A 15,792-nucleotide genomic window follows, 5' to 3' on the forward strand; every position below is an offset into this window, starting at 1 on the left:
CTCCTCTTCCCCTCCTTTTCCTCCTCCCTTCCTCTCTCTCCTCCTCCCCTGCTGACATCTGGCTGGGAGGGCCCCTGGAGAGGGCGTAGCAGCCTGGCCTCTTGACTTAGTAAGGAAGCTCTTACTCACCCCAGGAGTCCCTAAGGAGGGCTGTGAGTGCACCCCAGGGCCTGGGCGATCCTAGGGCATTTTTGCTTCCCACCCTGAGTGCCAGTAAGAGGGGATCTTGGAGCCCACTGGATCCCCTCTTACTGGCACTCAGGGTCTCTTCACACAGACTCATTGGGCCTCAGTGACCCTTTGTAGGTTGGGAGCTCTAATGGCAGGGACAGGGGGCACCAGAAAGTGGGCTTTTTCACCCCTTCCCAACTCAAGCGTGATAGTGGTGGGAGAAGGAACCCAGGATCTGGGGCCAGGCAAACAGGGGTCCCATTTGTGCTTTTGCCCTGGGCTGGCTGTGTGCTGATGGACACACACCACTTTTTTGCACTGTTTTTTCCTCTTTTCTCATTAAAGAATTATAGTGAGGATCAAGATTTCCAGGTCCTCCTTTGCCTTTCCAGTGACACGGCATGGTGGATGGGGCATGGGCATGGACATGGAGGATTTGGGCAACGACGGATGGATTTCAACCCCCAGGCAGGGTGATGCTGACCCTTCCCCTAACTGAGCATCCTGGGCACACCAGAGAAGCACATTTTGTTTCTTCGTTTATCCATCACGTTTGCCTTTATTCATCTTTCTCCATCTTGGTGTCCACTGTCCCACCTTTGTCCTGGCCACCCAGGGCCACAGCCTTTCTCCCTGGGTCCAGTCCTCCCTCCTTTTCCACCTGAGCAAGGCCTGGGTCTGGGAAAGGGGGTTTCTCCTACTTCTCTGGAGTCAACCCCCTTCAGAAAGGCCATAGCTCCTGCCTCCCCCACTCCCGCCTCAACCTCTAGGCCCTTCACTGGAGCATGCGCAGACTCCTCTCTGGAATTTCGGAGAGAGGAAGTGGGAAGGTGCCCCTCCCACATCAGAGTCAGAGGAGCCCCCAAGAAAGAGAGACTCTCTTCCTGGGGGTCCTGAGAGGCAGGGAAGCTTCAGGGGGAAGCCTGGCGAAAGTGTGCAAGGGCCAGGAGCGAGTCCGGTGCTCCGCTCCTGGGCTGGAAGGCAGGGAATAAGGCTTTGGGGAGCAGTCCTCGGGAGGCACCCTGAGATTCCAGGGTTGAAGCCTCTTTCTGGATGCCAGCCAGTGCCCCTACGCCGGTGGCCAAGACATCTGGATTGCTGGGGAGCTCCACTCAGCCTCGGTGGGCAAGCTGGGCGGCCTCGCGTTCCAGCTGGCGACACAGTTCCAGGCGATTCCGCAGGCACGGCCGAGCACCCAGGAGGCCCCAGCCGGTGGCATGGGCGGCGGGGCTGGCGTCCAGCGCCCGCAGCAGGCGAGGCAGGTCGCGCAGCAGGCGGTAGCGCGGCAGGTCGCGCAGTGGCGGGGGGATGTCGCCCTTGGCGCAGAGGCGACTGAAGTAAGCGAGCAGCAGAAGCGGGCGCGGGGCGGCGCGGAGCAGGGCGCGCAGGGGCGCGGTGCGGGTGTCCCGGGCGCAGGCAGGGCTGGAACCCGCGCTGCTCCACAGCAGCAGCACGGTGCCCCGCTCCCGCACCACCTGCGCCCGCGCCGCCCACAGCCACGGCAGCGGGCCCACACGCGCCACGCGTGTCCCCTCCCACAGGTCCACGATCACGTCGCGCTCGCCGCCCAACGTAGCCCGCAGCAGTTCAGCCAGCGCTCCCACCAGGCGCCGCTGCGCCTCTGAGTCCGCCACGTGCAGAAGCAGCACAGGATGCGGTTGGCCGGGGCCTAGGGCGGCAGCAAGATGAACAGGGTGGGGTTAAGGGACAGCTCAGCTCTGTCTTCCTTGGCCTCAGGGCTACATCATAGGGTGCACCTCCAGTGCGTTATCTGCGCTGAGGGTGGGTCCCCAAGGCAACTCTAGTCAATAGGGTGCTTTGGGGGCTATTTAGATCAAAGCACCCTGGAAGGGGTGAGGTGCCAGAATTGGCAGGTGCAGCCCAGACTGGATTTCCGCTCCACTTACCAGTAACCCGGAGACTTGGTACACTGAACCACCCGTACAGAGGGACCTTTGCCCTGCCTTAACCATTCCTGCCCATGAGGGGCCCTGAGGCGCACCCCCTTGGGTAGCAGACAGCTGGGTGCTGCGGCAGGTACATGGCTCTTGGGGAAGGGAGCCTAGGCAGGGAACAGGTGCCAGCACTCAGCCTAGGAGTTGGGCAGGTCTAAATCCCCAAATGATGCCCAGGTGAGCTTACCTGACAGTGGGCGCTGGAGGATGAGAACTAAAACAACTCCCAATAGAGTGGTGAGGGCCAGCAGTGCCAGGATCAATAGTCCCAGGTGTCTATTAGAGACTAAGTCAAGCAAGGTGAGGCCACACTGGGCTCCTCAGTGCCCAACCTTCCTCTTACTCACCCCACCCCTCCCCAAAGAACTCACCATCTGGACACAAGAGGTGCTTCCAGGCAAACTGGACATCTGACCTCCACACCTGAGGGCACAGAGCCCCCCCGCCCTGTGAGCCAGGGTATAGTGCCTCCTCCAGGGGAACTTAAATGAAGCATGGAGATGGTGAAAGGGAGGTCCCCTGGATACGGAATTCATCCAGCACAGAACAGGTCAAGAGTGGCAAACTCAAAGAGTAAACTCGAAGTTGGCCAGGGTGTCCATGGGGACCTGGAGGGCACAGGCCCTGGTGGAAGTAATCAGACACCACTGAGCTCTAGCCTGTTGTCACCAGGCCTGAATGTGGACACAGAGAACTAGGTTTTCTGATTTTTTTTTTCAAGAGAAGCCAGAAATCAGCTTTTTAAAATATGATGTCTCCCAGTATTTAAATGGTGGTAATAAATTCCAATTTCAAACACCATGTTGTCCAAACCAAACATTTTTGTGGACTGGATTTGGCCCGTCTGCCACCTGTGGAGTAGATGCTAGAGGAGTGTGTGTAGAGGGAGGGCAGGATTCCTTACCAGAACACAGGCCCCTGGCCTCAGGAAGGGAATGATGAGCTCTAGTGTCACTGGGCTTGAGCCCTGAGTCTGTTGGAATAAAGAACAAAATGACTGTTCGCACGGAAACAAATCTGGCTCTGAGCCTTTGCCCATGCTGTTCCTCCCCCCGCCCCCAACCCCCTCCTCCCAATCCGCCCAAGGCTTAAGGCCAAGTGCCACCCCTGGCTTCATTCCTAGATCCCGCTGATCATTCCCAGATCAGAACTGCTGCACAGATACACATTAATCAGTCAGTCAGGTACTCGTCAACAGACATCCTGTGGGTGCCGACTCTGTGCCAAGCCCTGAGGAAAGAAGGCAGGCACAGATCTTCTCTGTCCTCTGGCAGTTCCCAAACAGGGAGGCTAATAATATGCTGCCCTACTCCTGTCCAGCATACCTGAAGGGGTAGCTTATCTATTGGAAAAATGTAAGTTGTGGAGTCAGAAGACCACAGCTAACAAAGTCAGGCTTAACTATTGCCTTTGTGGTTCCTAGCTGTGTGGAACCACACATTTGGTTGGAACATTGATCCCTGAGCCTCAGTTTTTTCATTTGTCTGTGAAGGCTAATAATCCTTGGCTTACTGCATTATTGAGCATCACATGGAAATATGCATGGGAACACCCTTTATAATATACAGTGCAGTGTGAATTCATTTAGTAGTCGTAGCTATTATTACACCTGGGACTCCTAGGGCCGAGACTCGGTTATATACTTTTCTTGTATCTTCCAGGGCCTAAGACAGGGTAGGCACAGAATAGGCACTCAATACAAACATGCTGAAGTGGACAGAATTGATTGTCATCTGTCTACAGGCAGGATGTGGCTCTGCCCTATGTTCTGGGTGCCGGGTAGGGAACTGATCAGAATCTCCATACTTTGGGAATACCCTCCCCCCTGCTCCCCCTACCCCAACCTGTCCTAGATCATCCCATTGTCTAGTCAGCTGTGAGCAAGTGCTGATGCAGAGGCTCTTAAATCATGGCTGAACTCAGTGAAGGCGGTCTTTTCCCAGCTCACAGAAACAAATGAATCCATGGATTTTGTTCTCAGTGTTAGGTTTTCCCACATGACTTTGCCTTACAACTTAATCACGGCTTGGTCTTAAATCTTGAGCATTTGCTACCACCTGCCTGCTTGGGAACCCTCAGAGAATACAAAACAAATAGCTGCCAAGTGAGTACTTAAGAAAGAACTTGAAAGGGCTACTCATGCTTAGTCAGCTTGGGGCTGTGGTTTTGAAGATATATTTGATTATGGTTTTTATATCAGATACACAGAAGAAAGTCTACTAGTCAATTGATCTTAGTTCACATAACAGAGTTAAGTCTGTCAGTAGTTTACAATCTTCCAGGGCCTCTGTCTCCCAAGATAGTGAGAGACTACTTCTGCCAGGTGCCTGGTGGAGGAAGGCAGGAGCACAGTGGTAGAGGACAGCTGAGTTTGAGAGGGCATCAGTATAACCTGGGGCAGCAGTTAGAGTCAGCAAGAGGAGAGCTGGGTATGAGAAGGCCAATCCTTTGCCCCTGTTTATCCCTGTAAATTCAGAAACTGAAAGGATTAGAAACTGCCCCATGGAAACCCCACTGACGGGCAGAAGGAGCCAGCAGCACAAAGCCTGATCAAGTAAATAAATAACTAGATGTTGTAAGTCAGGAATTGGCTTGCCTCCACCTGCTGTGATCTGAGCAACAGGACCTGGCGGGGGCCAGGGGCTGGCGAGGTCATACCTGGCTGATGCTGTACACAGGGGGCAGCAGGCTGTCCCGCCCCATGTCTGGGTGGCTCCAGGCAGCACTGAAGGTGGCACGCATCCTTGTGGAGAAGTGAAGGATCAGCTGCTGGGCCTGGGTGTCCATGCTCACATTCCAGGATGGGGCTGCCGGGGAGTGGGGAAAAGGGTGTCATGTGAGAAATCCTGTTGGCAGGAGGTGATAGGAGGAGCTGGGCTAGTAAACAGAGAAGTCAAGACAGGGCTAGAGTTTGGCTTGGCCACATTTGGGTGAGGGTGAAATGGTGGGAGGGGTTTCACTTATTGGCTCACCAGTCTGATGGGGACATTCAATGTGGCTGCTGTTTCCAAAAGAGAACTAAGAAATACAAGAATGGCGGGTCAGAAAGTGCCAGGCACCATCCATACCCCTACCCATCCCCTCTCATTCACGTTTGTACCTTGAAACAGAGCTGGGGGTGCAAGTCCACCTTCTCCAAAACATACCACTGTGGTGGGAGAAGGGGGTTAGCCCGGGAGCAGGGCCCTGGGCCCCAGCCCTGCCCACCCAGGTCCTAGGGAGGCCTATCTCACCCCCTCTGACTCTCGAGCTGTGGCATTGGGGAGGTCTTCACAGAGGGTGTTCCCGCCCTGCCTCTGGCAGAGGGAGGCTTCCAGCTTCAGTGGGCAGCGGAGTGTTGGGGCCATGACCATCTGACTGTGCTGGCTGTAGTCGGTAAAGTTCACTGAATTCCAAAAGTCCGAGCCATCTGGGCAGACAGCAGGGCAGAGAGTGAGGCCTGGGGAGGCTTGAACCCTGCTTTGGACTCGTTTGGCCACCCCCATCCCCAGGGCGTTAGGAGATGATATTTGTAAAGGTGTTCAGCACAGTTCCTGCTCCATCTAGGAGCCCCAAAGATGAGCACGCCTTTTCCAGCCCCTTGTTATTACCTTTTCTATTTACTCCTTCTTGCACCTCCATTCTGGCTAGCTCTTTGATACTCCTCAAACTCCAAATCTTTTTATTTTTGCTAAGGTTCCTCTCAAAACCAGGAATGCCTTCCCCTCCCTTCTCTCCTAAGTCCTGCTCGTTTTCTGGTGCAGCTCAGGTGTCACCTCCTCTGAGAGACCGTCTCTTGCTGATGACAGCCTTCACTGGCTTCTCCCTTTCCGGAGTTCATGTCCCAAAGGCTAGTCCTTACGTGTAACCCTGCCCTGGACTGCAGGCGCTTTGTGCTGTTCGTTTGTTATGTTTGAGCATCCTGTCTCTTCAGCTTGGAGACAACAAAGTGTGGATAGCACCTCAGATGTCACCAACCACTTTCACTTATCATAGTGAAGTCAAGCCTCATAAACAGTTGGAAAGTAAGACAGGGCAAGTATAGTTATTTTACAGATGAGGAAACTGAGTCTCAGAGAAGAATAAGTGGCAGAGCTGGGATGTGAGTGAGCCCAGCTCCTCTGGTCCATCCTCCATATACCAACTCCTGTGTGCCTAGTACAACCTCCCACAGTGCCTACTACAATGTTCCACGCTCTGATTTATTGGCAGGCTGAGCAGTGGACATAATGCCCTTTTCTCCCACTGACCCCAGGGGAAATGCCTGCATGCCTTCTAGGGGCTTCCTCCAACACAGTTGGGAAGTGTGTGCGTGTATGCGTGAAAGAGAGACAGAGAGAGGCTGTGTGTGCACAAGAATGCATATGAGTAGCACTCACAGGCTTCAGGCCAGCTCTGGAAGGGACATTTTTTGCGCCTCACTGTATCCTCTTGCAGGTAGGATGCCTGGGGGGACAAGCAGAGAAGGTCAGACCTGAAACTCATTCTGGCTTGCCCTTGCTCTTGCCCTACTGCAAGCTGCCTGAGCTGGCAGGGCACTGAGGAGGGGAAGCAGTGCAGGGTGTAGGCAAGGGTAAGTGGTGCCTGACGCTGGGGGAGGAACTCCAGGGTATAGGAGTGAGATCAGCTAATGAGGGGCTGAGTCCTTTTGCCCCCGGAGAGGAGAACCTATCCCCAGAAAGAGGCAGATTGTGATGTCCACATCTCTGTCTACACCCCCACTCTCAGTGCTTCCCAAGGTGCCTAGTGCCCTGTATGGGTCCCTCCATCTGGGTTGCCCAAAAGCCCAATGGTTGTCCACCCTGGCAAATGCTCAGTGCTCCAAGTCTCTGCCTTTAGTTTCCTCCTGGATGACAAGGCCCCTGCCTTTTCTGTCTAATCCAAAGAAGTCTTAATGTTAGGCACTTCAGAATTATGGAGAGGAGGACTGCCATGAAGGGCTAGTGGGGACAAGACTTTTGAGGCCATATGGAATCTTGCAATGGCCACGTGCCCCCACCATGACTGATCAGCACACACAGTGAAGGGAGCTGCCTATTCCGCCTCAGGGGGCTGAATCCAGGTCTGGACCAAGGAAAGCTGGGTTTGGGTGGAGCTGAGGTTGGAATCACCCCCAAGAATCTCGTGTTCAGCAGGACACTTCCATCTCTGACCCAGTGTGTGGCTCACAGTCAAGCTGGCACCTGTCTTCCTAAACACCTTGTTAACACCCATTCCTTTAAAAACCCGACTTACTGGAGATATGTTTGACCAACTGCACTATCTGGGGACCTAGGAGTGGGGCCATGGACAACCCCCACCTTTTTCTTTACTCACCTCTATGCACAGACAGGGCAGAAGGAATTCATAAGGCAGGTCTACAGTGTGGCCCCTAGACACGGTTTTCTGTTGACGAAGCAGGAAAGGGAGAGAAAGATGCCTGAGAAAGAGTACAGGCACCCTGGCCGAGGGTAGGAGGAAGCTGGGACCTTATTTTTTCTCTTATGTGAAACTTAATTTTTTCATCGACAAATTTCCTCCCAAGGGGTCTCTGTTCTGTACTCTGACCATTTTCTCTAGGTGTCTCGATATAGGGCGGGGTAAAAGTAGGTTTACAGATATTTGTATGGGAAATAATACAATAATTAATAAATAATAATACAAGAATAAGCTCTGTGTTTCACATATTCAGTAAACCTACTTTTGCGCCACCCTGTATATGGAGTCGGGGGAGGGAGGACACAGGGAAAGGGATATACATTTAATGAGCCTGCTGGATGCCATGTAGGGTGCGAGGTGCTAAAGCAATAACTCAAGGAAATGCTAGCACTGCAGTGATCTTGGGAGGTGCATCACCACTTTATAATAAGGAGGGCTGAGGGCCTCGGCGGTGCAGCATCAGTCTCTGCAAATGGTACCAACTGTACACAAGGGCCTCAGTGACAACTGGAGGTTGAGATGGTGTGTCAACACCTGCGCTGGGAAAATGAGGGTCATCTCATTTTCTGAGGAAGGCCACAAAGGGAGGGAAATGGAAGGGAACCAGGACAGATGAGACCACTTTGTTATTTTCTCGGGGAAAACAACTTCTTGAAGGAACTGAAAAGGTTTCTTAATATAACCTGAATCTCACTGAGGCTCCTCTCATGTGGGTAAATACCATGTTCATTTCTCTGCTAGTCATTCCCAGTTGCACCAGGTCTCTGCATGCCCTTTCCTTTCCTCTCCTCCCACGTGACAAGGCGCCTGCATTTTCTGTCTATTCCAAAGAAATCTTAATGCTAGGCACTTCAGTCTTGTGGGTTTTGGAGAATTGTCTTCCCTCCCTGGACCTCAGGCTCCCTGTATGTACAATGGGTGGGCTGTTTTTGCTCCAGCACTGTGTGATCTGGCTTTTTAGAGGAAAATGACACTCCATACCTGGACATCAAAGGGACTGCTCAGCTCTTCGCACTCTAGTGCCCACTGGTGACAAAGTCGCACGCTGACCTCAGGGTCTGAGGGAATGCTCACTCGAATAGCCCGTGCCTCAGGCAGCAAGTCAAAGGAGAACTCAGGCCCTGGGGAGAAGGGGGACTTGGTGGCCTTGTCTCTTGGCTTTAGCGAAGACACCACTACTTGACTGTGCCTATCTCCAGTCACACCCCATGTCTACCTTTATGCCTTTGTGAGTCCTGCCTCAGGAGACCTTCCACTGCCTCTGGATCTGAAGGTTGGGTCCTTTTGAAGCGCAGCCCATTTTGGGAGATGTCTGGGGAGGGGGCGGAGATTTGATGGTCCTTCTCAGACAGGCAACAGTGAGTCAGAAGCTTCCTCTGTAGGCAGAGAGCAAGGTTGGCCTTAAGCCAGGAATCAGGATCTCTGGCTTCTATTTCTCCCTCTGGAACTGAGGTACCACAGGTAAGTTGCTCAACATTTAGGCCTCAGTTTCCCTAACTGTGTAATGGAAGAATAGTCTACTTCATCTCCATACTTTCCATCTCTTACAGGGCTGGAGAACAAAATGAGAGGCCAGAAAGGAAAGGGGCACAGGGCAGGGCTGGAACTGGCAGGGAGAGTACCTGAGCAGATGCTGGCATCCTGTGTCTCCTACAGAACTGGAACATGTAAGACTTTTTGGATTTCTGCACCAGGCGGTGGAACCAGCTCCATTGAAGGTCTGCACAGGAAAGGGCACATTTAACATCTAGCCCTTTACTGCCCCTTCCCTACCTGGAGATGATGGCCCAGTGTTGGAGAGTAAGTCATTTTAGATCAGGGAGGGTAATGACATCAAGCCTCTTTAGTCCTGAAAGTTATGCTACAATAAAAAATGGATTAAATTCTTGGCCTGGTCAGGAAGCTCAGTTGGTTAGAGCATTGTACCTACACACTAAGGTTTCGGGTTCGATCTCCGGTTAAGGCACATACAAGAAGCAACCAATGAATACATAAATAAGTAAAACACAAATCAATGTTTCTCTCTTTCTCTGTCTCACTCTTTTTTTTTTTTTTTAAATATATTTTATTGATTTTTTACAGAGAGGGAGGGAGAGAGATAGAGAGTTAGAAACATCAATGAGAGAGAAACATCAATCAGCCGCCTCCTGCACACTCCCTACTGGGGATGTGCCCGCAACCAAGGTACATGCCCTTGACCGGAATCGAACCTGGGACCTCCCAGTCCGCAGGCCGACGCTCTATCCACTGAGCCAAACCGGTCTCGGCTCTCTCTCACTCTTTCATTCTCTCTCTTCCTTCCTCTCTTTCTAAAATCAGTAAATAAAATTTTTTTAATGATTTATTTCTTAAGTAGAGAAAAAGAGAACATCTTAAAGATGTTCACTGTAGCCCAGCCGGCATGGCTCAGCAGTTGAGCATTTGACCTATGAATCAGGAGATCATGGTTCGATTCCTGGTCAGGGCACATGCCTGGGTTGCAGGCTCAATTCCCAGTGTGGGGTGTGCAGGAGGCAGCCGATCAATGATTCTCTCTCATCATTGATGTTTCTTTCTCTCTCTCCCTCTCCCTTCCTCTCTGAAATCAATAAAAAAAAATTTTTTAAGATGTTTATTGTAGTATTATTTATAACAGTGAAAAATTACAAACTGCCCATTCTTAAGCAGAGTATGGGCATTTAGTATATATCAAGCACTGAGCTAGGCAATAAAAATACAGAGTTAAATAAGAAGGATCTTACTTTACAAATAGAAGATATCAATAATAAATTTCTAGAACTGACATTTTAATTCCAACAATTGGTGCCAGCTGAAAAGAGAAACATCCCAAAATGATACCAATGAACTCACTAATATCAGTCGCACTTGCATCAACCTCCCCACCCCCAAATCCCCCCAATTCACATCTCCATTGAGAATGGCCCAAGGGCTATTTCTCATACCTGAAGGAGTTGACACCAGGTGCAGGCACAAACAGCAGGGGCAGCACCAGAGCCAAGCACCCCGGGTATGTGGCAGGGTATGGCAAGGAATATGGGCAGATCTTTCTGCAAAAGGTGGGGAAAAAAAAGTGGTAGGGTTCAAGGACATCTCTCCTGCTTCAGACAAGGACTTGAGGCTGAGCTCTGCCATTACATCCTGGCTCTGCGACTTTTGGCAAGTTACGGACCCCTCTGAGCCTCAACTTTACCATTCACAAAGTGGGGCTGTTATTAAGATCAAGTAAGATAATGTGTGAGAAAATATGGACGTCATTTTATTACTGACAGTTAAGGGGTGGGTGTGCCTGGAGATTTACAGGTCTCTCATTTAATCCTCCCACAGCTCAGGGGCAACAGTCTTCGTTGTACAATCATTTCTACTGTTCTGGTAGACCCCTCAGAAACCGAGGGTCGGAGGGCGTAAGTGTACTGACTGCAGCCACACGTGGAGTATGTGGCAGAATGGTAATGCAAACCTAGACTTGTCCTGATTCTAAACCCTGTGCTTTTTCCTTGCTCCTATGCTACTTCCCAGGCTGTGAACCAAAAAGTAGGATGCAAGCCTCACTGGGGATCTGGAACTAAAGGGGTGTGGGGACCCTGGCCGGTGTTGCTCAGTGGATAGAGTGTTGGCCTATGCACCGAAGGGTCTCGGGTTCAATTCCTGGTCAAGGGCACATACTTGGGTTGCAGGTTCAATCCCCAGCCCTGGTCAGGGCACCTGCAGGAGGCAACCAATCCATGTGTCTCTCTCACATCTCTCTCTCTCTCCCCCTTCCCTTCCACTCTCTCTAAAAATCAATGGGGGTGGGAGAAGGGTGTGGGGAAGAGGAGCAGGGCAGGGAATGAGACTTACCAGTGAAACTGTCATCCTGAAGGCACAGGGCCCAGTAGTGGAGGGAAAAAAGGAGAGAAGTATAATTAGGAGGGATTCTCACAAGGAGCACTCTTCTTGGGGTCTTTGCCTCAAATCACCTAATTCTGAGGCCCAGAAGCTAACAGCCCATCCCTTGTGGCTTTTTTCTTCCCAGCTCCACCGTGCCCAGGTCCTCAGGCCGCTAAGACCCCTTTGAGATTGTGTAGAGGGCACACTGAGGCTGCCATCAGAGCACATGGATTTGGGGAGGTGGAAAAGGACAGACAGGAGAGTGGAGAGCTTTGCCAGCCTGTGCCAGGCAGATATCCCCACCCGGTAATGGCACCTTACCATGTGGGAGACCAGCAGACGGCAGGTAGTCCAGTGGGGCAGACAGGGACAGCCAATCCCAGCAGAGGCAGAGACGCCAATGAGCAGCAGGCTGAGAGGCAGGAGCAGGGCTGCCAGTCTGGGGTGCCCCATGGACTTCCGTTGGGTCAGGGCACCCAGAACATAGCTGCACGGCCTGAAGGTGGGTGGCAGGACTACGCGGTACAGCAACAGGGAGCACAATGCCAGTAGGAACCCTCGCCTCAGCCTGCCCTTGCCCCGCCCAGCCCCAAAGCTCCTCCTTGATCCTAACGAGCAGGCCAAGCCACATTCCTTCTCCTCCAAGCAGAGGGACTGAGGGATGCTTGCCCCCCAGAAAACCCTACTGTCTCCGACTGGAGGGCATTTCTCCTGCTCCGGCAGAGAAATAGCAGGAAAGAGGCCAGCACAGGGTTAGGGAAATGGTCGGCTGCACCCATTTCTTAACCCCTCCTACTCCTGCAACACCCTAGATCCTACACGCCCGTTAACTAGCTCTTGACTTTGATCCCCTCTAGACATATGCTTCATCCCCTCACTTAGAGAACTGACAGAGCTATTAAACACTACTCTGCATTGGATGCCAAAGACAGAGGTGACTGGCACACCATTTGGAGTTGCGCAGAACATTAAGAAAGCATTAAAGGCTGCACATAAGCGTCACATGACTCCATATGCAGCTGGTTCCCCACCTGGCTGACTCTCAGGACTACAGCTCAGTTTTCTCTAGTCGTTCCAGCTTTTCTGGACACAGGGCTCCATGCCAAAGGGGCCTTTGGCTTCAAAGGATCCACTACTCAGTACAGTTTGCTCAAGAAGCCACAGAGCTCACAGCAGAGCCCTGGAGCTAAGGGAGCAGGCCCCACACACTGACCTGGTTTCTTGTGGTTTCTGATAATGCTGACGAGGCTCCAGTCTTTGTTGGGACCCTCCCCATCATCCCACAGCTTCCTCCCGCTCATGGAGCATTTGATCTGCTTCAGCTCTCTTCTTGGTGACGCACACAGTGGAAAGAAAGTTTGGGGCACACCTACTGGGTTAAGGCACCTTGAAATTGTTACTGTCACTCTGCACCTTTCAGTAGACTGACCATAGCTTTCTTTAGGCCAATTCTAGTTTCTAGGTCATCAGGTCCATTGTCTGAAGATCCCATCCTACCTATTATCCTAAAAATGCCCTCTAGCTTTTGAGTTCCTTAAAAGATAAAGACCCTTTCCTATTCTTCATGTTTCTCCAGTGCCTAGGGTGGATGTCATGAAATAGGTGCTGCCATTGAATAAATGTAAATTATGATAGCAGTTTATCCGTTTCACATTTCACAAAGTACTTTCATATTTGATCCCCGTAACTACATTATAAGTCAGGTGGGAATTGTTTTCATTTCACAAAGATAAGCAAGCAGGAAGGAACATTATTTGGTCAAAGTCCAGGTTTCCAGCTTTGGGAGCTCCACTTCTGCCAGCCTCTCACAGGTCAGTTCCCTTACGGTCCCCCTCCCACTGCCTCATCTCCCTCTGCTTCTGGGATGCCTGACGGGCCTGCCTGAAACAGTTCTGTCTTTTGGCCTTGGAGCCCATCACTGCAGACAAATGAGTAAGATGTGAAGGGAGGAAAGGGTGGTCTGGTCATTCTAAGGATTAGTTAGGGAGTCATCTGCCTAAATTGTTATCTAACTCACAGTGGTTCAGATCTACATAGATTATGCATTTACACTATAGTTAGATTTTATTATTGTTATTATGGGAGCAGAGGGACAGGAATGTACACTCATACAGTCCATGCCACCCACAACTGGCCAGCTTGCAAGAGTAGCTGCAGCTGCTTTCTTGTAGATTATACTGTAGAACAAGGGGTGAGTCCCACTCCTTCACCGAATTCCCAGACAAGCCAAAACTGTTCGGGGCTTATTTGGGGAAGAGATTTCATTAACTTGAATATTAGCAAGTTACACCAAGGACTCTGCTCCCCAAAAATGCAAAATCAGAACACTGTAGCCCACAAGAAGTTTATTGAGTCTTCAAGACACTATACAATGTCGACTCCTCTCCCAGAGAAGGGTCTTTCAGAGGCAGGGAACCATCCTCCAGATGAGTTGCTCCTTTGTCATTTTCATAGGCAGCTGGATTTTTCCTCTTGGATTTCTCAAACTCCTGGGTCCCCCACGTGTGGACAAGATAAAATGCTACAAATGGCCGTACGACGCCAAGGATGGACGCCTGAATGCTTGCTGCACAGCCCGTTGGGGATGCCTTGCTGAAGTAGTGCGGGAAGGTGCACTACTTAAAGGGCGACAAGCTGTAAGTGATCACATGTCTCATCATGTCAGCTTCCCAAACTGGGGCCCATGGTGGCAGTGGAGGAGCCTAGGGTCACCTCACCCTGCAGCAATCGTGCATCTTTCAATGCTGGGTACATGAAATGAGAAACTTGGTTCTGTTCTTTAACACTTCTCTTTTCTTTTTAATATATTTTTATTGACTTCAGAGAGGAAGGAAGAGGGAGAGATAGAAACATCAATGATGAGAATCATTGATCAACTGCCTCCTGCACACCCCTTACTGGGGATTGAGCCTGCAACCCAGGTATATGCCCTTGACCAGAATCAAGCCCAGACCCTTCAGCCCGCAGGCCAACGCTCTATCCACTGAGCCAAGCCAGCTAGGGCTATACTTCTCTTTTCTTGACCCCTTTCAGGGTTGGGGAACTTTTTTCTGCCAAGGGCCATTTGGGAAAATTTTAAGAAAACTGGGAAAACATAAAACCAACTTGGGGATTCATAAAAGGTTCTGCTAAGATAGTGTGTGGTGAGAGTATTGGGAGATAATACAGGACTGCTGCATTGAGACCACACTTTGGAAAATCTCTGAGATTAAAAATTTTGGTTGTTCAAAAATGAATGGCACATAGTAGGGACTTATGATGATGATCTAGAGCTGTGCTCTCTTGCATATAGGGATGCAGGAAGATGAATGAATATGAGGTAGAAGGCAAAGAGTTAAGTTTGATGTAATAATCAGGACATCTAGAGGAAGAGATTTTGCAGTCAGATAGTATTCCCAGTACTTAATAGTGACTGAGTACATACCTAATGTTTATAGAACAAAAGAATGACTAGAACTCTGGAGATGAAAGAGATCTGCAGTTATCCATCCAGAGACATAAAGTCAAATGGATGAGTAAAGGGACCCTAGCCAGTATGGCTCAGTTGGTTGGACTGTCATACCATACACCAAAAGGTTATGAATTCAATTCCCAGTCAGGGCACATACCTAAGTTCTGGGTTCAGTCCCAGGATGGGGCACATAAGAGAGCCAGCCAATCGATGTTTCTTTTTCTTTAAAAATCAATAAACATAACATTGGGTGAAGATTAAAAAATATCTATATCTCTATACATTTATAAATCTATATCTAAAGGGACACACATCTTCCATGTAGTATTTACTGTCACTTTTAAGCATGAAAGAGCCTGTAGTTCATGTATCTCGTTTGTTGTTGTTTTTTAATATTTTTTTTTATTGATTTCAGAGAGGAAGAGAGGACAGAAACATTAATGAGAGAGAAACATTGATCAGCTGCTCCCTGCACGCCCCCTACTGGGGATTGAGCCTGCAAACTGGGCATGTTTCCTTGACCGGAATCGAACCCAGGACCCTTCAGTCCATAGTCTGACACTCTATCCACTGAGCCAAACCAGCTAGAGCTACATATCTCTTTTCACTTCTATTTTTAACTTATCTGCTCCATACCATTCAAATATTGTTTCACATTTGTATCATGTTTCACCTAGGTTGCACATTCCCTGTGTGCAGGAATACTTTTGAATTATTGTGGATACCATAATATAGTACAGTAGTCCCCCTTTATCTATAGTTTCACTTTCTGTGGTTTCAGTTGCCTACAGTTAATCACAGTCCAAAAATATTAAATGGAAAATTCCAGAAATACATAATTCAGAAGTTGAAACTGTGTTCTGACTAGCATGAAATCTCGCACTGAGACCACGTTCACATAACTTTTATTACAGTATATTGATATAATTATTCGTTTATTACTGTTGCTAA

The 15,792-nt window shown here is 50.2% G+C and overlaps 1 protein-coding gene across 3 annotated transcripts; it reads right to left on the minus strand.

Annotated features, from left to right (window-relative positions):
- Nucleotides 1-283: 283 nt before the first annotated feature.
- Nucleotides 284-11,886, minus strand: IL17RE (interleukin 17 receptor E). 3 transcript variants are annotated; one of them, XM_070390608.1, is made up of 16 exons: nt 11,712-11,886; nt 11,361-11,376; nt 10,466-10,570; nt 9,146-9,243; nt 8,740-8,899; nt 8,505-8,644; nt 7,422-7,490; nt 6,485-6,551; nt 5,360-5,535; nt 5,227-5,274; nt 5,099-5,144; nt 4,785-4,933; nt 3,031-3,099; nt 2,498-2,549; nt 2,314-2,412; nt 284-1,840 (listed from the first exon to the last, which is right to left on the minus strand). In XM_070390608.1, the coding sequence occupies exons 1-16, from the start codon at nt 11,841-11,843 to the stop codon at nt 1,284-1,286; spliced, it is 1,983 nt and encodes a 660-aa protein (XP_070246709.1). In that variant the 5' UTR covers nt 11,844-11,886; the 3' UTR covers nt 284-1,283. The 3 variants fall into 3 exon arrangements, with proteins under 3 accessions (XP_070246709.1, XP_070246710.1, XP_070246712.1); XM_070390609.1 differs by lacking the exon at nt 2,314-2,412; XM_070390611.1 differs by lacking the exons at nt 5,099-5,144; nt 5,227-5,274; nt 5,360-5,535.
- Nucleotides 11,887-15,792: the final 3,906 nt, after the last annotated feature.

Source organism: Myotis yumanensis, unplaced genomic scaffold (assembly GCF_028538775.1).
Source record: "Myotis yumanensis isolate MYYU_CA2020_CCGP unplaced genomic scaffold, mMyoYum1.0.hap1 SCAF_14, whole genome shotgun sequence".
Classification (NCBI taxonomy): Eukaryota; Metazoa; Chordata; class Mammalia; order Chiroptera; family Vespertilionidae; genus Myotis; species Myotis yumanensis.